The sequence below is a fragment of the Bathycoccus prasinos genome (genome assembly GCF_002220235.1).
Source record: "Bathycoccus prasinos genomic : Chromosome_17".
In the NCBI taxonomy this organism is placed as follows: Eukaryota; Viridiplantae; Chlorophyta; class Mamiellophyceae; order Mamiellales; family Bathycoccaceae; genus Bathycoccus; species Bathycoccus prasinos.
In genome coordinates this window covers 334,136-355,911 of record NC_023992.1, presented here as the reverse complement: position 1 = coordinate 355,911, position 21,776 = coordinate 334,136, and the positions used below count along the sequence as shown (strand labels likewise).

General features: G+C 49.7%; 14 protein-coding genes across 14 annotated transcripts; 8 read left to right on the top strand and 6 right to left on the bottom strand.

Annotated features, from left to right (window-relative positions):
• Positions 1 to 230: 230 nt before the first annotated feature.
• Positions 231 to 1,613, top strand: Bathy17g01720 (unknown protein; the record flags this gene model as incomplete). The annotated part of the gene is made up of 1 exon (XM_007508264.1): positions 231 to 1,613. One exon carries the CDS (start codon positions 231 to 233, stop codon positions 1,611 to 1,613), a length of 1,383 nt encoding a protein of 460 aa, XP_007508326.1.
• A 215-nt stretch (positions 1,614 to 1,828) lies between these two features.
• Bathy17g01710 (predicted protein) lies at positions 1,829 to 4,111 on the top strand (the record flags this gene model as incomplete). The annotated part of the gene is made up of 1 exon (XM_007508290.1): positions 1,829 to 4,111. The coding sequence occupies one exon, from the start codon at positions 1,829 to 1,831 to the stop codon at positions 4,109 to 4,111; it is 2,283 nt and encodes a 760-aa protein (XP_007508352.1).
• A 272-nt stretch (positions 4,112 to 4,383) lies between these two features.
• Positions 4,384 to 6,418, bottom strand: Bathy17g01700 (predicted protein; the record flags this gene model as incomplete). Its single annotated transcript, XM_007508227.1, has 2 exons — positions 4,384 to 5,700; positions 6,050 to 6,418. The coding sequence occupies 2 exons, from the start codon at positions 6,416 to 6,418 to the stop codon at positions 4,384 to 4,386; spliced, it is 1,686 nt and encodes a 561-aa protein (XP_007508289.1).
• A 454-nt stretch (positions 6,419 to 6,872) lies between these two features.
• On the bottom strand, positions 6,873 to 7,921 carry Bathy17g01690 (unknown protein; the record flags this gene model as incomplete). The annotated part of the gene is made up of 2 exons (XM_007508257.1): positions 6,873 to 7,548; positions 7,722 to 7,921. The coding sequence occupies 2 exons, from the start codon at positions 7,919 to 7,921 to the stop codon at positions 6,873 to 6,875; spliced, it is 876 nt and encodes a 291-aa protein (XP_007508319.1).
• Positions 7,922 to 8,190: 269 nt separating this feature from the next.
• On the bottom strand, positions 8,191 to 9,090 carry Bathy17g01680 (predicted protein; the record flags this gene model as incomplete). Its single annotated transcript, XM_007508394.1, has 1 exon — positions 8,191 to 9,090. One exon carries the CDS (start codon positions 9,088 to 9,090, stop codon positions 8,191 to 8,193), a length of 900 nt encoding a protein of 299 aa, XP_007508456.1.
• A 259-nt stretch (positions 9,091 to 9,349) lies between these two features.
• On the top strand, positions 9,350 to 10,798 carry Bathy17g01670 (putative phosphoribosylformylglycinamidine cyclo-ligase; the record flags this gene model as incomplete). Its single annotated transcript, XM_007508338.1, has 1 exon — positions 9,350 to 10,798. The coding sequence occupies one exon, from the start codon at positions 9,350 to 9,352 to the stop codon at positions 10,796 to 10,798; it is 1,449 nt and encodes a 482-aa protein (XP_007508400.1).
• A 195-nt stretch (positions 10,799 to 10,993) lies between these two features.
• Positions 10,994 to 11,800, bottom strand: Bathy17g01660 (predicted protein; the record flags this gene model as incomplete). The annotated part of the gene is made up of 1 exon (XM_007508254.1): positions 10,994 to 11,800. The coding sequence occupies one exon, from the start codon at positions 11,798 to 11,800 to the stop codon at positions 10,994 to 10,996; it is 807 nt and encodes a 268-aa protein (XP_007508316.1).
• A 66-nt stretch (positions 11,801 to 11,866) lies between these two features.
• Bathy17g01650 (predicted protein) lies at positions 11,867 to 14,030 on the top strand (the record flags this gene model as incomplete). The annotated part of the gene is made up of 2 exons (XM_007508315.1): positions 11,867 to 13,925; positions 13,996 to 14,030. 2 exons carry the CDS (start codon positions 11,867 to 11,869, stop codon positions 14,028 to 14,030), a joined length of 2,094 nt encoding a protein of 697 aa, XP_007508377.1.
• A 261-nt stretch (positions 14,031 to 14,291) lies between these two features.
• On the bottom strand, positions 14,292 to 14,966 carry Bathy17g01640 (Dehydratase; the record flags this gene model as incomplete). The annotated part of the gene is made up of 1 exon (XM_007508302.1): positions 14,292 to 14,966. One exon carries the CDS (start codon positions 14,964 to 14,966, stop codon positions 14,292 to 14,294), a length of 675 nt encoding a protein of 224 aa, XP_007508364.1.
• Positions 14,967 to 15,251: 285 nt separating this feature from the next.
• On the top strand, positions 15,252 to 17,408 carry Bathy17g01630 (unknown protein; the record flags this gene model as incomplete). Its single annotated transcript, XM_007508192.1, has 1 exon — positions 15,252 to 17,408. One exon carries the CDS (start codon positions 15,252 to 15,254, stop codon positions 17,406 to 17,408), a length of 2,157 nt encoding a protein of 718 aa, XP_007508254.1.
• Positions 17,409 to 17,847: 439 nt separating this feature from the next.
• On the top strand, positions 17,848 to 18,894 carry Bathy17g01620 (predicted protein; the record flags this gene model as incomplete). Its single annotated transcript, XM_007508407.1, has 1 exon — positions 17,848 to 18,894. The coding sequence occupies one exon, from the start codon at positions 17,848 to 17,850 to the stop codon at positions 18,892 to 18,894; it is 1,047 nt and encodes a 348-aa protein (XP_007508469.1).
• A 111-nt stretch (positions 18,895 to 19,005) lies between these two features.
• On the top strand, positions 19,006 to 19,245 carry Bathy17g01610 (unknown protein; the record flags this gene model as incomplete). The annotated part of the gene is made up of 1 exon (XM_007508318.1): positions 19,006 to 19,245. One exon carries the CDS (start codon positions 19,006 to 19,008, stop codon positions 19,243 to 19,245), a length of 240 nt encoding a protein of 79 aa, XP_007508380.1.
• A 114-nt stretch (positions 19,246 to 19,359) lies between these two features.
• Bathy17g01600 (predicted protein) lies at positions 19,360 to 21,165 on the top strand (the record flags this gene model as incomplete). The annotated part of the gene is made up of 2 exons (XM_007508303.1): positions 19,360 to 19,606; positions 19,820 to 21,165. The coding sequence occupies 2 exons, from the start codon at positions 19,360 to 19,362 to the stop codon at positions 21,163 to 21,165; spliced, it is 1,593 nt and encodes a 530-aa protein (XP_007508365.1).
• Positions 21,166 to 21,315: 150 nt separating this feature from the next.
• Bathy17g01590 (predicted protein) lies at positions 21,316 to 21,756 on the bottom strand (the record flags this gene model as incomplete). Its single annotated transcript, XM_007508417.1, has 1 exon — positions 21,316 to 21,756. The coding sequence occupies one exon, from the start codon at positions 21,754 to 21,756 to the stop codon at positions 21,316 to 21,318; it is 441 nt and encodes a 146-aa protein (XP_007508479.1).
• Positions 21,757 to 21,776: the final 20 nt, after the last annotated feature.

The following is a 21,776-nucleotide window of genomic DNA, read 5'->3' as shown; positions in this document are numbered from 1 at the left end:
TTATTTGAGTACGACTTGAGCACTTACGTGAGTGCTCAAGTCGTACTCTTTTTTTGATCGTAAGTGCTTAAGCGTTACTCTTTCAGTTTTTTTACGTGCTCGAGCTTACTCTCTCGCATCCTTTTTTTGTTTGTTTTTTTTTTCTTCGAGAAAACAGTCGTTCGTTTTCTCAAAGCACTCGCATGTGAAATTGACTCTCTCTCTCTCTCTCTGTGAGTATACATACCGTCATGAACAACTTCGACGACGACGGCGAAGGAGGAGGAATTTCAGGCGCAGAAGTGTTGACGGGATGCGCGTTCAACGAGGAGATTTCAAAGCTCGCGGTGAGTCGCACTTCCTCGGTCTTAGCCGCGAGCACTTGGAGTGGTGATCTGCATGTGTTTTCCCTCCTCGCGGGTGGTCAAGAGGAGAGTAAAGAATACGTCGGACGGTTCACGAGCGCTTCTTCGTCGTCTTCTGGAGAAATAAAGAGTCCGATTTTAGATTGCGCGTTTTCTCCTTCGAACGGTGATAACGGATGCGTGTGTTTTGGAACTCTTTCTGGTGAGTTGTTGTGCGGAGACTCCGCGACGAGAGTTTTAAAAACAGAAGGAGGAGACCAAAACGTAGTAATGAACGACGATTCGGTAAAAGTCGTCGGAACGCACAAAGACGCGATTAAAAACGTTTTCTTTCTGGAAGATAAACCCGACGTCGTGTTCTCCGCCGGGTGGGATTTGTACTTAAACGCGTGGGATTTACGAATGCCGTCGAGATCGAGGAAGATTTTGAGCAACGCGTTGCCGTTTAAGCCGCACCTGGCGGACGCGAAGAACAATCGAGTTTTATTCGTGTCCGCGGAAGGGAAGGAAAGACGATACGACTCTTCCGTGATTTTGCTGACGAACGCTCCGAGTTTCGAGAGGACAACGAGTCGGTCGTTCTTGAATAAAAAGGATTTTGGAGAAGGACAGGAGCAGCAACAACAACAACTGGGGCAGTATCAACACGTTCGCTCGTGCGCTCTGAGTTTCAATCCAAAGCACTCGTACGGCGCTCAAAGAGAAGAAGAAGAAGAAAGAAGAGACAGCAGCAGGAAACAACAACAAAAACAACAACCGTCGTGCGATTTTGTTTTGGGACTGAGCAACTCGAAATGTTCCGTCGAATTTTTTCGAGAGGAATTGGACGAGAAATACGCGTACAACTTCCTCTGCCATCGAGAAACCGTTCGCGCCGACGACGCGCCTAAGTTCGCCTTCCAGCGGCAACAAAAATTTAAGCAAAAAAAGAACCAGCAACGAAAAGTCCTCCTTCACCCGATAAACGGCTGCGCGTTCATTCAACAATCCACCAACCTCCTCGTCACCGGCGGCGGCGACGGAAAAGTCGAGCTCTGGTCCACGAAAACTCGCGAACATTTAGAAACCGTGTGCGATTTTAAAAAAGGCAGTTCGATTTCCCAGCTCGCGGTGAACGAACCCGGCGACTTAATCGCCGTCGCCGTCACAAAGAATAATAACAGCAGCAGTCGCAATACTACTCACTCATCAAAGAGCAGGAAAGTCTACGTCAAGCACTTTCGCCCGGACGAAACGGAAGAGACCGCCACCCGCGCAGCGGAAAAATAATAAGAACGACTTACGCCCAAGAGAGATCATATCATCCAAGCGGAACAGAAAAGCAGCACCAGGAGTCGTCACAGCAGTACTCGAAACACTCGCAGTAATAGCAACAGCACCGGTGAAATACATATTCCTTTCTTCGTTCTTTCCATGTACTACCCAAAGAGCGCGAGAGAAAAGCGAATTTTTTGTGCTCACAATTTTCACTAAAACGACGTCACATGCGCAAGATAAAACACATGCTGACATCATCATCATCGCTTCGTGTGTCGTCAATTCACCATCGGTATTGCTGCTTTGATGGTCGTCGTGGCACGTCCTTACCCTCGTCGTCGTCGTATACGTCGTCTAAAGCTTTCAACGCGTCGTCTTCGTCCTCGTCTTCGCTTCCAAACGACGTTTTGGAGAATGCGCAAAAGACGATTCAGACGACGGGGAAGCCACTGAAGCATCGTCCACCAAACTTTGATTTCACGGCACTGGTGGCATCCATCGCGTCCATCCGCTCGAGATTACCACTAAAAGTGACCAATTGCATGCAATTAGATCCACACACGCTGACGATGCACTTTATAAACGAGGAGAGGGAGAAGTTGGTGGTGCAATGCAGCTCGCACCCGGATTTTGCACGAGTCGCTTTAGTACCGCGCGGCGAAGCGACATCGAGGACGACGCAGACGATGCAGACGAAAAAGCGAGACCGGTTATCGTTTGGCGTTCTCGCGAACGAGATTTTGAGAGATAAAGTTTTAGTCGAAGCGTTTGTCCCGGTGAAGTTTGAACGCGTGTGCGTGTTTCGATTCGCCGAACGCGCCGTCGCCGGCGAGAGCGAATACGAGGTCGTGTGCGAAGTGACCGGGAGGAAGAGTAACGTCATCATAGTAGATTCAAAGACGAGAAATGTGGTCGCTGCGTCGCACCAAGTCGGGGAGAAACAGTCGCAGGTGAGAAGCGTGGTTTTGGGGAAGCCTTACGCGTTTCCGCCGCCGCCGCCGGGGAAAGATCCGATGGAGATTGGAGACTGCGAAGCGTTTCGGAAAGCGATTTTGAACGACGAGGACGGCGAAGACGATGACAAAAACTTTGGTTCGCTTTCGAAAGCGTTTCAAGGCGTATCACCGGCGTTAGAGCGGACGTTGCGCGCAATAGCCGCCGCCAATGCTACGGTAGGAGCAAATGAGACGAAAACGAGTGAGTATTACGAAGCACTTTTCGATGCGTTTGCGCGATGGCGCGCCAGCGTCGACCGCGCGTTAGAAGCAGTAGAAGACGAAGACGAGCGAGCGAAAAACGTCAAGGCGTATTTTAGCGAGCACACGCGACAGATTCTCCTTCACGAAACGGAAAATGCCGTCATGGTTAAAGACGACGACGAAAATGAGAACGAGAATGAGGACGAAACCCGAAGAACATCACTCGGCGCGATCTTCACAGAAATGTACGAAGAAAAATCGAACGAAAACGAATACGAATCCGAGCGCAACGATTGTTTGAAAGCCGTGAAGACCGCGTTGCAAAAATCCGCGAACAAAAAAGCTGCGTTTGAGAAACAAATCAAAGCCGGCGAGAAGCACGACGAGATGTCCTTGGAAGCGGACGCGATCATGGCGTACGCTTCGCAGTATAAGAAAAACGACGATTTTGTCAACGGTTTTGATTTCGAAACCGGCGAACCGAAAACGTTCAAGGTGGATAAAGATCTCGGCGCGATTGGTACCGCGGAAGCTTTGTATAAAAAAGCGAGAAAGTTGAGGAGAACCGCCGACGCGGTGTTTCCTTTGATGGAAGAGTTAGAGAAAGAAAGAGAATACTTTGAACAGGTGGAGTTTAATTTGCGCGAACTGTCTCTCGGAGCGGTCGACGATGAAGAAACTTCTTCTTCTTCTTCGTCGTCGTCTTCCTTGGAGGACAAGATTGTTCTCGAGGAAATTAAAATCGAGCTCGTGCGCGCCAACTTGATGAAACCGAGAGATAAGCAATCGGCGAACGAAGCTAAAGCGATGAAGGCGAAGAAGAAAAACAACAACAACGGTAGTAATAAAAATAGCAATAGCAAACAGTCGCGGAAAGAGCAACTCATGTCGGGCGTTCGACAGTACGTGGCGCCTTCGGGTAAAATCGTGCTCTGCGGCCGCAACTCTCGAGGGAACGAAGCCGTCTCTCTGCATCTTTCGCAGCCTCAAGACGTGTGGTTTCACGTCCGCGGGGCGCCAGGTTCGCACGTTGTTTTACGACAACAACCTGGCGCGATAGCAAGTGACGAGGATATGCAGTTTGCGGCTGATTTAGCCGCGTTTCATTCGAAAGTTCGGAACGACGGAAAGGTTCAAGTGAGTTACACGTCGCCGAAGAACGTTCGCAAACCGAGCGGCGTATCGAGACTCGGTATGGTGACGATAACGAAAGAAGAGGTGATGATTGGACGACCGGACGATAGCGTATCGTTTAAAAACGGAGAAACCGGCCGCGCGCGAGGAGACGTCACGGAAGACGGGTTCGATTAATCAATCAAAAAGTGCATTAATCCATCATATATGTCTTCAAAGTCTTGTGTATTTGTGGGTGTAAAAAATAAATCAATTTGATGATAGATAGTAAATTATATGAGCCTCCTCTTGTCGCCGTCGTCTTTCGTCGCCGTCCTCGTTCGTCATCGTTTTGCAACTCGTTTTGTCCTCCTCTGTTTTCTTTTTCTCTCTCTGTCCCTCTGTCTCTCTCTCTCTCTCCCCTCTCTATTCCTCTCTCTTTTGTTTTGTATTCGTATCCGTCTCGTCGTTTACGCGCCTTCGGCGGACTTCAAAAACGGATCGATCGGTTTACCCAGCGCGTAGACGATGAAACCAATCTCGCTCAAGTGCGCGTGGTCCAAGATATTTCTCCCGTCGAACACAAACGCCGGTTTGTGCATGACTTCGTAGATAGCTCTCCAGTCGTACGTCTTGAACTCGTCCCATTCGGTCATGATGGTCACGGCGTGCGCGTCCTTCAACGCCTCCGTCGGCTTCGAGTAGCACGTGATGCTCTTCATAGCTTCTTCGCCCATGTCCATTCTGACTTGTTCTTCCGGCACTTGCGGGTCAAACAACGCAATCTTGGCACCATCTTCAATCATCCCATGCGCGACGTCAATCGCCGGCGTTTCGCGAGTATCCCCGGTGTCCTTCTTGAACGCAAAGCCGAGCATGGCAATTTTCTTGTTACGAATGGTGTTGAACATGGCGGAAACAACTCTTCTCACGAATCTGGTCTTTTGGTAATCGTTCATGCCAACGACGGAGTACCAGTAATCGGCAACTTCTTGCAATCCGTGGCACTCGCAAATGTACGCCAAGTTCAAGATATCTTTTTGAAAGCACGAACCGCCGAAACCGACCGAGGCGTTCAAAAACTTCGGGCCAATTCTGGAATCTTTACCAATCGCAAAGGAGACTTGGGAAACGTCCGCTCCGGTGCACTCGCACAACGCCGAGATGGCGTTGATGGAAGAAATTCTTTGCGCTAACATGGCGTTCGCGGTCAATTTACTCAACTCCGCGGACCACAAGTTGGCGGTCAAAATTCTCTCCTTTGGCACCCAGTTCGCGTACACTTCGCACAAAGCGGCGCACGCCGCCGTCCCGCGGTCGTTTTCAATCTTCCCACCGATCAAAACGCGATCTGGCATGGTCAAATCGTCAATCGCGGTCCCCTCCGCCAAAAACTCCGGGTTGGACAAAATGTCAAAGTGCACGCCTTCCTGCGGGCAGTTTCTCAACAAAACTTTCTCAATCGCCTCCGCCGTTCTCACCGGAACCGTAGACTTCTCGACGATAATCTTATCGCTGGTCGACCACGCGGCGATATTCCTCGCCGCGGATTCCCAATACGTCAAATCCGCGGCTTTCCCTTTCCCCAAACCGGTCTTCTTCGTCGGCGTGTTCACCGAGACGAAGATGCACTGCGCCGCCCGAATAGCCGCCTCGCAATCCGTGGAAAAGAACAAGTTCTTCCCTCTGCACGCTTTCACGACTTCATCCAATCCGGGTTCGTAAATTGGGAGGTTGTCCGAATTCCACGCGTCGATTCTTTGTTGGTTCAAATCAACCACCGTCACCTATACATCATCATCGCGATAAAAAATCGTGCGGATAAAGAGAAAGATTGCGTGAGAAGAGATTAGTGTTACATCCAATGTAAGAGGAAAATGAAGAAGAGAAAAGCATCCGGAAGCACGCGCTGCGCTCGAATCTCTCTCTCTCGACCTTATGATCGATCGAATCGAGAAAAGCGAGAGAGCGAGAGGTTGGAGCGAGAGAGACGCGTCGTAAAAGTTCTCAAACGAACTTTGCGATTTTACGAGAGAGACGAGAGAGAAGATTGTGCGAATCCATCGTCTCCTTTTCCCCCGCGCTCTGCGTCAAATCATCGTCTCTCACAAAAAAATAATATGTTTATAGTATTACCTCGATGTGCGGGCACTTCAGAGCGATCATGGCCATGGTCGGTCCGCCGACGTAGCCGGCGCCGATGCAGCAAACTGAATTAAAAGATGATGTGATGATAAAGAGAGGAAACAAAGTCAGCACGTGAGAGCACGAGAAGAAAACTTGTGGTTGAGATGGAAACAAAACTCCGAGACGAAGATCAGGCCGCTCGAGACACACAGACACGCGCACACAAACGCACGCACAAACGCAGCGCGAAAGGAGAGAGAGAAAGAATACGAACGCGAAGAAAGCGCAGCATGGGAACAAAAGAGAGAGAGAGAAGGAGAGAGAAAAAGAGCCGCAGGAAAGGAACAAAGAGCGCGTACTTTTGGTAATCTTGACCATTTCTTTCGTTTTCTTTGACGTGTGTACTGAGTGTCGAGAGGAAAGGACTTTGGTGTTTTTTCAAGGCAAATAATGCACTCGAGAAATTTTGGTCGCACAATGAAGCACTCGAGAGGAATTTTGGGCTGTTTTTTTTTCTCTTTTTGTGTTGTGTTCCTGCGCCCACGCGTATCATCAGCTGCTTGTAAAATATTAAAAATTAAAACTTGTTGTAAAACTGAGTAAGGAGCATCGGGTGCGTTCGTGTATGTCTCGCGCTCGTTTAGTTTGCTTTTGCCCTTTTTGATCTGCGTTGAATACGGCCGAGGTCTTCGTCGTCGTCGTCGTCGACGACGACGACGTTTTTAGAGAGGGGCACTTTTGGTTGGAATTTTGGACGCGCCGGAGGCAACTGTCTTAATTAAATACAGTTTGAATCTTCCTGTCGAAGTCCTTGGCGTGCTTCACGATTTCGTCATCTACTTCCATGTCTTTCATACCATTCGTCTGGCTTCATACCATTTGCAAGACAATACTTCAACATTCCCTTGATTAACAAAACAACTATTAAAAGTCCGAGAAAACCAAAACCAATGTATAGAGCAATATCGATTGGTTCAATATCATCATCATCGCTGCCAGTCGTCGTCGTCGTCGTCGTCGTCTTTACGACGTATTTATAAATGACCTGAGGACCAACTTGATCCCCACTCACTTGATTTTCGTAAGCCATGTCGGCGTCGGTTAAATCCGTCATCGTCGTTTTCAAAAAGTCAACAAGCTTCGTTGCAACAGTTGATTGTGATTTATGGTTAAAAAGCATGTTAAAAAAGTCATCGCAATTTGCGCTCGTAAAGCATCTCGTCTCTTTTGGGTTGCAATTGACCCCGGTGCTGCCGGCGCGGCACGCCATTCTGTCATTCCCGCCAGCCACGCACGACTCGCACAAATACCGCCAGCTCACAATCACCGCGTTTGCCTTATTTGCGTGGTTCTCAACCGAGACGATTTCAACGTTCGCCGCCGGAAGACTCGGTTTTACGAGAAGGTCCGGGAAATCCAAGTCTGCAGACCCGTATTTGTATCCGTGCACCGCGGCGTATTGAGACAAGCCAGTTTTAAAAAGCTCTTGGATCTCTGTGGTAAACGTGCTGTATCATATTTCACGAGTGAGAAAGAGAGAGAAACATAAAGAGAATGGAAGGAGAGAGAGATGTCAGTCATCGCGGTACGACGCCGCCCAAAACCCAAAAGGGGTCCAAGTTGCCTTGCCACGTCACGAGACAATTAAAAAAAATATCTCCACGCGCGAAACGTTACGTACTCTTTCGTGTACCCTTCAATCCTCCACCCCGGCGTTTTCCAATGCTCTCCTTGTTGTTTGATCGTGTACGTGGAAGCATCGCTCGGTAACTCGCTAATTAAGGCGATGATTTCTTCTTCTCCAGCCGCAAACGCGTTGGAAAGGGAGAACGCGACGAGGAGAATCGCGATCAGCAGTTGTGGGATTTTTATGAAATTCATCGTCTTCTTGTTGTCGTTTAAGTTGTTGTTTGTAATAAAACAGAAACGGGTGCGCGCGTTAAAGGAGTCGCGGTTGTTACGCTTCTTTCGAAGCGATGATGCTCGAGTCAAATCTTCGTCTTCGCCTTTGTCGTCGTCCGTATGTCTTAATACTATTAATAACAACACAAAGATTTTTAATGCAAAATCCGAGTCATAATAAATGGCAAATATCGTCGCGATGTTTTCTTATTAATCTTCTCTCGTCGTCGTCATCATCATCATCATCATCATCGGTAGCGATTGACGCTATCTGGAACGTTCCATAAAACGCCGTTGGTCGCCGCGGCTACGATTGTGATGAGTAAAGGCACGGCGACGGCAATGGCTAACCCTACGGTTAATTCGTTCCACGGCCCAGTGCCGACGTATTCGTCGCCTTGCCACTTGTCCGAATACAAATCGGGGCGCTCTTTCTCGCCTTGCGAAGGGCGAGGTATTCTCGCTTTTGAAGGCGGTTTTGTCGAGGGAGGGGCTACCGATGACGACGACGAAGGAGACGACGACGACGACGACGAAGTCATCATCGCGCGTCTGATCTCATCTTCCTCAATTTGTTTCCTCTCCTCCTCCTCTTCGTCTCCCGCTCGCAACGCTTTCGCGTATTCAACCATCTCCCTCGTAATCGACGCCTCCTTCTCAAACGTCAACTGAATATCGTACGCTCTCGTCGATCGAATCGCATCCATCGCTCGAACAAAAGTCACGTTCTTCGGTATCTGCCACATCTCTGCTTTATCCACCGGGTCGGTAATCGCCACCAATCGCATCCCGGGTTTAATCCCTTTTCTTTCCGCTTCCGAGTCAAACGCAACCCCGGAGACGAAAATCGCTCGATTTTCGTCTCCAATCGCGAGCGAATCCCACTGAATGGCTCTGCGAGCGACGATCGTTTCAACTTCCACCGTGAAAAAAATCGTTTCTGTTTCTGTCGTTGTTTCTTTTTTTATTGCTTTACTGTTGTTGTTCTTGTTGTCTTCTTCTTCCGATGATGATGATGATGTCGATGATGCCATCGCATCCACATCTCTCCTTCGCAATCCTTTCGCTCTCGTGAACGTCGTCGTCGTCGCGCGACGACAAAAAAAACCACCACCACGACCACCAGAACAAAGCGACGAGGTCGCCATTCTCGCCGCCGTCATCGTTCTCTCGCTCCTTCTCTCTCTGTCTGTCTGTCTCTGTCTTTGCGTCGCAGCGTCTGACGAGTGCGTCGAGCGTTCGTCACTCGGGTAAGCTCTGTTTCATTTAGTGTTTCATTTAACACCCTAAATTTTGAGACGCTTTGCTTTTCAAAATTTCCCTCGAGACGCTTCTTACTACTAAAGAATACGCGCGCGCGTTTAAGAGAGAGAGAGAGAGAGAGAGATGACGACGACGATTCAGACGATGATTTCATCCTCCTCCTCTTTGTCGTCCTCAAAAAAGTCGCTCCTTTGTTGTTTTACGTCTTCGTCTTCAAAGTCGTCCTCGTTTTCGAGAAGAAGGAATACGAGTAACGCAGTTTTCGCGTCGAGAAACGTTCACGACGAACGAGATTTTCATCATCATCGTGGGAAAAGCGGCAGTCGTCGTTGCCGCGGCAAAAACATCGTCAGAGCGTCGTCGTCGCCCGAACAACAACAGCAACAACAACAACGAGTAAACAAAGAAGTCGAGCGGTACATGGCGAGAGGAGTCTCCGCGTCCAAAGAAGACGTGCACAAAGCGATAAAAAACGTCAGCAAAGGATTGTTTCCCAAGGCGTTTTGTAAAGTGGTTCAGGATATCGCGATGGACCCGGAATATTGCACGTGCGTCCACGCGGACGGCGCGGGGACGAAATCATCGCTCGCGTACGCGTACTGGAAAGAGACGGGAGATTTGAACGTGTGGAGAGGCATCGCGCAAGACTCTGTGGTTATGAATACGGATGATTTGTTGTGCATCGGGTGCGCGGACGATATATTGTTGTCGTCGACCATCGGGAGGAATAAAGGATTGATTACCGGGGAGGTTTTGACGAATCTGATCGAAGGAACGGAGGATGTGTTGAAGACGATGCGAGAGTGTGGGGTAGGGATTACGAGCACGGGAGGAGAAACCGCAGATCTCGGGGATTTGGTGAGAACGGTTGTGGTCGATTCCACCGTGTGCGCGAGGATGAAAAGAGAAGACGTGATTTCGAACGATAAAATCCAAGCCGGAGATATCATCGTCGGGTTTAGCTCGTACGGGCAAGCTTCGTACGAGACGGAGTATAATGGCGGGATGGGATCGAATGGGTTAACCAGCGCCAGACACGACGTGTTTGCGAAATCTGTCGGCGAGAAGTATCCGGAGACGTTTGATCCAGCCGTGCCGGAAGATTTGGTGTATTCTGGGAAGTATCAGTTGACGGATATCGAGCCAGAAACTGGGATGACGGTTGGAAAACTCGTCCTGTCGCCGACGCGAACGTACGCGCCGGTTGTGCGAGCGATTTTGGACGAAGTTGGCGAGAAACGAAAAGAGGAAATTCACGGCATGGTGCATTGCTCGGGAGGCGCGCAAACGAAAGTTTTACACTTTGTCGACGACGGGTTACAGATTATTAAAGACGACATGTTCGACGTTCCTCCGTTGTTTCGGTTGATCCAAGAGTGCTCAAACACGGATTGGAAGGAAATGTATAAAGTGTTCAACTGCGGTCACAGGCTGGAGGTGTACGTTCCGTCGGTCGGCGTCGCGAATAGATTGATCGAGTGCGGGAAGAAGTTTAACATCGACAGTAAAATTATCGGACGAGTGGAAGAGAAGAGCGGGAAGAGCCAAGTGACGGTATTGAGCGAGTACGGCGAGTTCGTGTACGACCCTTAATGCGACGACGACGACGACGACGACGACGGTTATTTTCATGTACCGTTATTATTATTGATGTTGTTGAGAGAAAGAGAGAGAGGAACGAGAACTCTTGCGTTATGTCACAGTCATGCAAAGACTCTACTACACGTAACGCATATGCTTATATTATTATATCTCGCACGCAACAAATTAGTATTATTATTATTATTATTAAACGACGGATTGCGCGGACCCACCGGTTGGTTTCTTCTCCTCGCCTTCCTCGATCTCTTTCAGTCTTCGAAGTTCTCGTCTCCTCTTCAACTCCTCGATCGGGACCCCTCTCAACTCGCTCCTATAATACACCAACCAATTCGCCGCTTGCGCTCGTCTCGTCATGTTCGGCGTCAACCCTTCCATTTTAAACCCTTTCCACCCTAACGGTTTCAACTGTTCTTTCAACCCGTTCTTATATTCGCTCGAGACCGATCTCGTCAAGCTCGCGCACGCTTCCTTCACCGGTTGGTCGATTTCCGGGTAATACTTCCTCGTCACCCCAATCACATCCGGCGGTTCTGGAAACCGTTTCGCCCAGTTCGGGAACACTTTATTCGATACTCGCCACGTTTCTGTCGCGGTTAACGTCTCCGGGTCGAGCTCTATCCTCATTTCGTATCCTAAACACCGCCAGACGAGTTTGTTCACCTCCTCGTCTGAAATCTCGGATTGGACGATTCGTAACAGAACTTCGTTCCGAATCGGATCTAACTCGCCGTCGTTCTTTGAAGGGTCCCACGGTTCCGCCCCCGGGGAAAATCCATCATCTCCAGACTTCTTCAGAGAGGAGGAAAAAGAGCGACGAAAAGATGATCGTTTTTTTACGAAAGGCGGCTTGTTGCGACGAAAGCCTTTTGGGCTCGTCGTTGTTCGTCTCTGCGAGAACATCTTCACATCACTTAGGGGAAAGTTTTGCCGCACGTTCGCCACTCCAAAACGCTTTTGTTCGTTCCAAACGCGCGCGGCGTAAAAGTCTTCCATCACACGCGCGCTGAACACATCATCACTCGCAGAAATACCAACCCATCGCGCTCGAGAAAGTAAAAAATGAGAGTCACGTTCGCGTTCGTCGCGTCCGCGTTGGTCGTCGCTTTAGTCTTGCGTACGCTGAACTATTTCAGCGATAAGAGGAACAACCCGGTCTCGGTGAAAGCGCAAGTGTTTCTCTCCTGGACTCTGAGCGTTTCTATTTTAACCTTAGTCCCCTTGGACGTGGGGTACGCTCTGTCACGAATGGGAAACGAGGAAAACGGAGGAGCGCACGAACGAACGGACGATGGCAACGTGATGACACACATGTGGGGGGTGACGTACTGGTCGACTTTTTTACTCACGTGGGTGATTTTACCGTTGCACCAGATTTACGAGGACAGCGGAGACTTTACGTTCGCGTCGAGGTGTTCGACCGCGCTGAGAGAAAACGTGGTTTTTTACCTCGTTTTAGTTGGGATTTTGGCAATCGGCGCGACTGGGTTACTGTTTTTCGGGTCGCTGGATGCGTCGAGTTTGAGCGCGTACGGTATCGTCGTCGCCAACGCGTGGGGTATTTCGACGGGTATTTTACTCGTCGGGTACGGATTAGTCGAAGTACCGCGAGCGTTGTATAAGAGATCGTTTTTGGACGACCGACCGACGAGGGCGTATAAAAGAGTCGCGCACGTTTCTAGGAGTTTGCAAGAAGCGCACGAAGATTTGAAGAAAGTGTGCAAAGCGGTCGCGACGACGGCGAGGGTGATGCCGAGAAGGCACGAGTTGAGATGGGCGATGGATATCATCGAAAGCGAAGTGCCGGACGCAGAAACATTGAGAATGGATAATAATAGTAATAATAATAATAATAATAACGGGGGAGGACCGTCCTCGTCGTCGCCTATGCATGCAACAGGAACGAGTAGTAGTAGAAGAGGGTCGTACGGGGAAATGAACGCGATGGGAGTGATGATGGACGACGACGACGACGACGCGATGTTAGATTACGATTACGATTTAGAGAAAGACTTAGCGAGGTTAAGAAGACGATTGAAGCGATCTTTGCGAGTGTACAGACGAACACGAGCGCAGTACGTGGAAGCGGTGGAAGACGCGTTCCAAGCCGAAGCGACGTATCAAACGAGTAAATCTGCGCACGGAAGATTGATCAAACCTCCATCCGCCAGTGGAGGCATAATTTCGCAAGATTTATTACAGAATGGATCTGCGTTACGAGACGGTGGTGGCGTATCGTCGTCCTCGTCGCCCTCGCCATCAATCAGAAGCATAAGAGACTCGATTGAAAAATTTTACAGGTGCACGTTTGAACCGATGACGTGTAAAGTCTTGGCCTTCTCTTTCGCCTTTTTGTCGTTGGCGATTATTTTAGCCGAGAGTACGATTTGGACGGGAGACGCGTTAGGTGAGCACGCCACTCTCTCCTTATTCGGCGTCATCGTAGAACGCAACGTGAATAACGTTTTAACTTTACACATGGCAATTTTCGTGCCTTTGTTTTACGTGTGTTTTTGCGCCTACTTATCGCTCGGTCGATTGGGGATGTTTTCGTTTTACACGTTGGTACCGTACGGAACGGACAGTTTATCTTTGTTATTCAACGCGTCGTTGGTGTGCAGATACTCCGCGCCGTTGGCGTATAACTTCTTAGCGCTGTTGCCGGTGTTGTCTCGCCCATCGGTGCCTCCGACGACGTTCGCGAAGAAAATGGCCGAACACATTCCGGAAGCCGCGCAGAGGTTTAACACGATCGTTCCTGGATTTTTAGCCATTTATTGCGCGTTGATTGCCTTTGATGCGTTCGATGGCATTGCCGGTTACGGATGGAAAATTTTGTGTTGTTGCTGTCCCGCTCGGTTAAGAGGAGGCTCGAGCGGTCGAAGCAGTTTGTACCATCGAACTTCAATCGGCTCCGACGGGTTCGGCTCGAACATGATCGGCGACCAAAACGCGTTTCACTTCGCATCCGCTAAAGACGAAGAGATGGAAGACGACAGTCTCGGGAGGTCCATAGTCGACCGCGAACGCGCGGAAATTGTCGAAGGCGGTCGATTAGGGTGCGCCAATCCGGAATATTACTTCGACGAACCGTCGCCGAGCAACGCGAGAGCGCGCGGGAGTAAAAATTTCTCCTCTTTTACCAGAAACCTGGAAGAAGAACAAATTAGCATCGACGACGACGAGGACAGAGAAGGAGGAGGAGGAGCAGGAGGACGTAACTTAGAAAGCGTAAATTTACTCTCTGGAACTGGCGTGGGATCATCGTCTTCTCCGTCTTCACACGCCAACCGAGACGAGCGATGGGCGCAATCCAAGGAGCGATTGAAACAAGCCACCGCGCGCGCCACCGCGGTCAATAATAACAAAGAACCCGGAGCAAAACAAACCGCGCACTTAGACTCGATGTTCTCCGGCTTACGACCACCGGCTTCGAAACGATAATACTACGCTACTACTACTAATTACATTCTACCGGTACTGCGTTCTATTCTATTTTCGCCAGCGCGAAGCCGTCCACGTACACTTTCCCTTCATCCTCCGCGCATCTCACCTTCGTCTCAAACTCAACAATCTTACCACCTCGCGTCTCCTTAACTTTCCTCACCGTCGCCGTCACTCTCGCGCCGACCGGGCACTCGTTTCGAAACATCGCCGTTTGGCGCAAATATTTCGCCCCTGGAAACGTGCTTCCCACTATCGCCGGGAACATCGAGACCAACAACGCCCCGTGCACGATGTTATTATCATCAGTAGTAGCAGTGCGACTCACGTGAATTGGATTTGAATCGCCGGTTATCTTTGCAAATTGCTCCACGTCTTCTCGCGCGAACGTTCGCGTCTTCGAGAGCACGAGCGCACGTTTTGCACCGTCCTTTTCGTTCGCGGAATTGGATTGAAATCGCTTCTTCGCCGTCGCGTCGTCGCGCGTCTTTCCTCTTTGCGCTTCTCTCGACGAGGACAACGACGAACGCATCGACGTCCTCGTGCAAAAACGCGAGGGGGAGCAAAAATGGAAGCAGAAAAGGGCATGCCCTCGCCTCGAGGCGCGAGGAAGCATATCGAATACTTTTTGTCGCGACAAAAGTGTTCCGCGCAGCGCGTCGCGGTTGTGATGACATTTTAATTGACCTTTTCCCGCCACGTTCTCGAACATCTTCATTTGTACGCGCGAGGGAGGCGAGACTTACAAATGCGGACCAACGCGAAGCAAACGCGCGATCCTTCGTTTCATCGTCGTCTCGACCAAATCGTTGTCGTTCAAAAGAAAGAGGGGGAAGAGGAAGAGGAGGAAACCCCGACGAAAACATCCCGGAAACGAAGAATCGCATCCGAAAGCGCAGACGCGATGCGAAAGCGAAGAACAACGAAAGCGAACGCGAACGAAGAGAAAACCAACAAAAGAGGCACACAAAAAACATACTTCGTCGCGAGGAAAAACGCGGGAATGTCGAACAACGTGTTCGATCTGTATCATCGCGATCGCGTCGAACACGCCTCGGAAGAGGAGGAAGAGGAAGAGGAAGAGGAAGAATCCATCGCCGCTTCCTCGTGGGAAAAAACATCCACCGAAGGAGAGGAAGACACAGAGGAAGAGGAAAATTTTACGCCGCCGCGCAAAATTCGAGAAAAGAAGCGCAAACACAGGTTCCGATGGGAATGCGTTCGTTTGAGCTGGAAATCTTTGGTCGATGCGTATTACGTTTCTGAAAAGGAGGAGAAGGACGCGATGCCGGGACGAGTGTTTATAGCGATTCCGGGACGGGCGTGGATGATGAACTCGAACGAGGAGGATCCGGAGGACGAGAACGACGACGACGAGGATTTGCGGAGCGAATATTCAGGAGAAGAGGAAGAAGAAGAGGAAGACGAGAATGCGAAGGCGCTGAGAAGGACGCGCGAAGACTGCGCGAAGTTTTCGAAAGAAGTCATCAATCGCATCGTGTTTGGCGTCGCGTGGAAGAAAGTACACGAGAACTGTTTGGGTACGACTACTACTAATAATACGATCACTTGGAGCAAGTATAATCGAGACCCGTTGGATACGATGAATACGGACGAGTACGAGGAGGACGTGTACGAGAGAGAGTTGCACGCGAAGGCGAGATTCGATCGACGGTGGGTTTTGGAGGAGAGGGTGAATTGGTTAAACTCGTTTCGTAAAATAGTGAGAAAGTTTAGGGAGGAATCGTTCGGTATCGTCGGCGGTAAGAGTCGAGGTGGTGAAGAAGAAGGAGGAGGAGGAGAAGGAGATGGAGGAGAGAAGAAGAAGAAGAAGGAGAAGAGCGACGCGAGTTTGGGTTTGCAAAAAGCGTTGGTGGAAGACGCGGTGTTTAGAGACGCCGCGATGCAAGCGACGCGGAAGTGGCCTTTACCGGTTGAAGGAGAAGAGAAGGCGTTCCCGATGTACGACGAGTGGGCAGAGAAGGAAGATCCAAAGAAGAAGAAGAAGAAGAAGAAGAAGCAGAAGAAGAACAAGAAGGAGGAAGCCGAAAACGATGGAAGAGGAAAAGCGAGGAAAATAGACGACGAAGACGTCGTAATCATCGAAGAAGAGGACGACGACAAGGAGACGAAGGATCTGGTGCGACTGGTTCAAAATATAAAGCGTAAATTTGGTTCGCCCACTACGAGAGCGCCAGGACCGAGCGAAAGACTACACGAGACACCAGCAGAGAGAGCGAGTGCAGTTATCGCGCGAGATTTATCTTCTCTCGCGATAAACTTAGAAAACTATAAGCGCGCGTTGATTATCTTGATCAAATGCGTGAATGAAGAGAGCGCGAGCTGGGAATCGGCGGAGCAAGAGCTGATAGCGAGAAGAGCGTTGCGACGTCAAATGCAATATTCCTATCCCACCAATCCGCGTAAAGACGAGTTAAAGAGAGAACTCGTAGAAATTCGAAAGAAACGCCTCGAAAATCTCAGATTACAGTCGAGGAACGAGTTCGATTCGGAGAGATACATGGCGGAGCTCTTAACCGAAGAAAAAGAGAAAGAATGGAAGAGGCAAGAGTTGCAGGAGAAGGCGATGGCGACGCCGCAACATTCAACCTACAACGCGGAGCCAATGACCTGGTTTCCTGGCGTTCAAAACATTGGAAAACAAGATGGAAGTAAAAGTAATGATAAAAAGCAAACGACGACGACGAAGAAGAAGAAGAAGAAGAAGAAGCCAAAAGAGCCGAAAATCTCGACGAAGAAGGCGAAAAGAGTCCAAAAGAAAGAGAAGAAAAAAAAGGAAACGGAAGAGGAAGAAGTCGTTACCGGGAAAATAGAACTCGAGCACTTAGCTCCGGGCATGTCCATCGAAATCGACTCGGGAGATCCCGAGGACCCGTGGTGGGGAGAAATCGTTCGATTGAAAAAATCCGACGCGTCGATCGAGTCGAAAGACGAAGACGAAGTGGAGATCACGTGGATCGTCAAAAACTCGAAAGGTAAATACGAATATTTGAAAGAAAAAGGAGGTCGGGGTCGCCAAAATGACGTCATCAATGTCTATTCGATTAAAGAGTGCGGGTTTCACTTGCCGTGCGCGCAAGCGTCGCAGAAGAAACGGCAAAACATCGCCGCCAAAAGGAGCGAGCCGCCAAAAAAGTAACGTCCGCTCGATTCTTCGCGAGAGCGTTGTTAAAGGTTTCACTTGACGCTTGAACACAAAAACACACGCACACACGCGCGTGTACACAGAGCACTACTACGCGCAAAACAAAGCAAAACAATGCTCAGAAGAAACACGTCGTCATCGTTCGCATACAAAATCATCCGTCGCGAAAGCTTTAAAGTTGTTAAAAATTTCCTCACTTAAAATGCTTCCGTTATGTATGACTCCTACGAATTCAGCGCAAAATCGTGCGGTTGTTTTCTCCGTCAACAACAAAAGCCTTTCCGCGAGGACGACGAACTCGACGAGACTGACTTTTACGACAAAAACGACGACGCTTCGTCGTGGCAGCAGTAATACTAGCAGGAGCAGCGTCGCGGGTAGGTTTTCTCGTCGTTCTTCTTCTTTGAATTCTTCATCCGCGTTGGGGAGAAAAATGGTCAATTTTGCGGTGAACGAAGCAGATGGAGAAGCAGAGGACGACAGAGACGAGGAGGCGTTCGAGACGGACGAGGAGAGAAGATTTAGCGCTGCTTTTTCTTCGTCCTCGTCGTCTTTTAAAAACGACGACGGGGGTTTTCAACGGCAGCGGCGAACTGGACGGCGGCGGCGAAAATTGAAGAATTCGTTGGACTTTGAAGACGATATCGAGGAGGAGGAGGATGTCGGAACGGGAAGAGGAAGAAGAGAAGAAACAGAAGAAAGAGACGACTACGACGAACGACGACGAGGAAGAGGAGACGGACGACGGGGACAACGGGAGCGAGAACGACGACGACGACGACGGTCTTCATCGTCATCGTCTTCTTCTTCTTCTTCGTATTCTTCGCCGGCGCTTCCCAACGTGACTTTACTCACCAACGGCGAAACGGAAAAGTGCCTTCCCATAGCGGCGACTTCCAACCAGTACGGATACTTTTGGGGCACCACCGATGCCGCCGTGCAACGCGTCGCTATTTCTTTGCTCGGCGTCGTTTTATGTTCGACTATTAATGATTTTGAAATCGGGACGGCGTTGCAAGTGCCGTTCGCGACATTTTTTCTCTGGGCGCCCATCGCGTTGGCGGCGAGAAGGAACGCAGCCGCGCGCGCAGGCGAATTCGTCGGATTGTGGAGAGCGCGAGTGAAAGACATCGAAGTCGTCCCGGTCGTTGCGAAAACCTTCGAGAACGCTCGACAAAAATCATCGTCGCGGGGACGAAGAAATACTCGAAAAACGACGAGCGAGATGCTCTTGATTGATTTCATCGACCCAATCTCCTCGTTCGAAGTCTCTTTTCGCATACCAAACGAACGCAGATACGACGACGTGCAAATAGGAGACGCGTGCGAACTCATCGTCTCCTCGGACGACGATTTGTTCCGAAACTTTGTCGCCATTCGGGAGGCGTACGTCCCCGAGTTGGACGTTTGGGTGGGCGAGTACCCTTTTCTGGACAGAAACGGGTTCGTCTTGGTCTCCAAAAGAGTCTCAAACAACTAGAGAGCGAGAGAAAGAGAGAGAAAGACAAAAAAAGATGGGAGAGCGCAAAAGTTAGAAAGTTCTATCCCCGCGCACGAAGCGTTCTTAAGAGCCGGTGGGTGTAAGTTTCTCATGGGCGAAGTCGACGGCGCCATCGAGTTGTATCGCGAAGCGTTGGTCTCCTCGGATAAATTCGCACCAGCATTAGTAAACTGGGGTATCGCGTTAGAGCATAAAAAAGAGTACGACAAAGCCGAAGAAAAGTACAAGCTGGCGGTGGAGAAGAACCCAAATATGGCGGAAGCGTACGCGCGATGGGGCACTTTGAACTTTGGACAAGCGAGAACGCTCGTGCAAAAGATGTTCAGATAGCTCACAGTTGTAGTCAAATGTTTAGAGAGCGTTTAGAGCGTTTTTACCATTTTTCCTCCCTCACAAAGAAAAGTTCGTTACCGAGAAAAACTCACTTTAAAGAAACAACCAAAGATGTCTAACGAAGATAAATCTCTATCTCTCGCCCGCGAGCGAAAAGCATGGATCGGGTACGATTTCGCGAACAGCTGTTACGCCACCGTCGCCATCGCGACGTTCTTGCCGTTGGTGTTAAACGCGTACGCGGAGAGTGAAGCGTGGCGAGGGAAACTGAAACCGAAAATGTGTTCAACCTTGGACGTAGAATACAGCGAGAAATGTTTGGAGTGTCGAGTTGGAGAGGGGAATTTGCTCTGTTCCGGTGAGGCGTTTTGGTTTTGTGGTCGCGTTGAATCGATTTATCTCTTTTAGAACGCGTAGAAACGCATCAGCCGCTCGCGTTTGTATGCTCTTTTGAATTCTCTCTCTCTCTCGCTCTAAAGGAGCAGAGGAAAGATATTTTGTGTTCTTTCTCGCTCACATCTCTCTCTCTCTCTCTCTCTCTCTCTCTCTCTCTGAAATCGGATACGAACAGGTCCGGGATTGAATCGAGAAAACTGCGAAGACTTGGAAACTGTGCGCGTTTCCGGCGGGTTTCGTCCGTCCTCGTTCGCGTTCGTGATTATCAGTTTCAGTTGCGTCTCGCAGTTGCTCGTGTTCGCCTTGTACGGGGCGAGAGGGGATACCGGGTACCGGAAGAAAGGGTTGAGGATGACGACAGTTTTAGGAGGCGCGAGTTTGCTCGTGTTTGCGGCGTTCAGCGAACGACACGCGGGGTATAAGCACGTGTTGGCGGCTATATTAGCGGTGTTTAGCAACACCATGTACGGGCTGTCCGTTATTTTTTACAACAGCTACTTGCCTATACTCGCGAAAGAGAGCGAGGCGATTTTATCGGAAGGGAAGGAGGAAGATCACGATTACGAAAACGAATTGAGCACGAAAGGGTACGCGGCGGGTTATTTAAGCGGCGTTCTCGGCTTATTGTTATCGCTGGTCGTTTTGTTCCTCTCTGGTGGTTCCGACGAAGACGCGAGCGATAACAAAGCGTCTTCGGCGTTTCGCTGGTGCATCGTCTTGGCCGGTGCTTGGTGGTTAGGTTTCGGCGTGTACTTTTGCGAAAAATTAAGAGACGACGAAGTAAATGAAGAAGAAAAACAGGAACAGCAAGAGAACTCGGAACTCGCGAGAATGAAAGACTCTTTGGGGAGATTCGCGAGAACCATCGCGGAGGCGAAATCAAAGTTTCCCGTGACGTTTTCGTTTCTGATTTTGTATTTCGCTTACACCGATGGATTTTCGACAATCGCTGGTTTAGGCGTCTTGTACGCTCAGAGAGATATGTGCACGGGGACGACGGGTTTGTTCTTGATCGCGTTGTTGGCACCTTTATCCGCCGCGGTTGGGAACTTCCTCTTTCTCCTCATCAAGCGTAAATTGAACGCCTCGAATCAAGCGATGGTGGTTTCCGCGTTATTTTCAATCTCGTTGTTACCCATATGGGGTTTGCTTGGCTACGTTTCTAATTCGATTGGATTCAGAAACTCGTGGGAGGCGTATTTTCTCGCCATTTGGTTTGGATTAAACCTCGGCGCGATTCAATCCTTCTCGAGAACGTTGTTTTGCGAGCTTATACCGCCGCACCGAGAGAGCGAGTTTTTCAGTTTTTTCGAATTGACCGACAAAGGAAGCTCATGGGTTGGCCCGTTAGTCATCTCCATTATGGCCAACAGCAGCGGCAACTTGCGGCGCTCGTTTTGGTACATTCTCTGCATGACGATCATTCCGGCGTTTTTCGTTTTGCGACTGGATGTCGAGAAAGGTAAACAGATGGTGAAAAGAACGAAACAAATACGCGAAGAAGACGAGGAACCAATCTGATGACGATGATGATGACATACACGTGTTGTGATGAGTCGTGATGATGATTACACTATTTATTTAATTTTATTTATTTCCTTCTCTCTCTCTCTCTCTCTCTCTCTCTCTCATCCCCCCTCTCTTAGACTCATCATCATCATCATCCAGTCTTCACTTTTCGTTCTTCGCTCTTTCGCTTTCGTCCATCAACGCCATGAGTTCGGATTCCGGCATCTCTTCCAACCTCTTTTGCATCACCGCCTCTTCGTAATCCTTCAACTGCTTCCCGTACGTCATGTCCTTATTAAAAACTCTCTGAATGTAACTCCCAACCCACAACAACGTGAGTAACATGACGAACGTCAACTGCACGACGTTCCCCGCCCACTGCGCGTCGAACCCGGCGAATTCTTGCAACCCGTAGTAGGCTGCAAACCCTAAACCAGTCACCCCCCCACCGATGAGCATGACGTCCAAGCGCGTGTACCCGAACGGAACGTCGTCGCCGTCGTCTCGAGTCGCTTTTACTCGATATCGTGCGTGTTGTTGTTTTTGTTGTTGTTGTTTTCTGTTTGGTACCACTAAAACTCGTGAAATGGTGGTCGTCGTCATTCTCGTCTTCGACGACGACG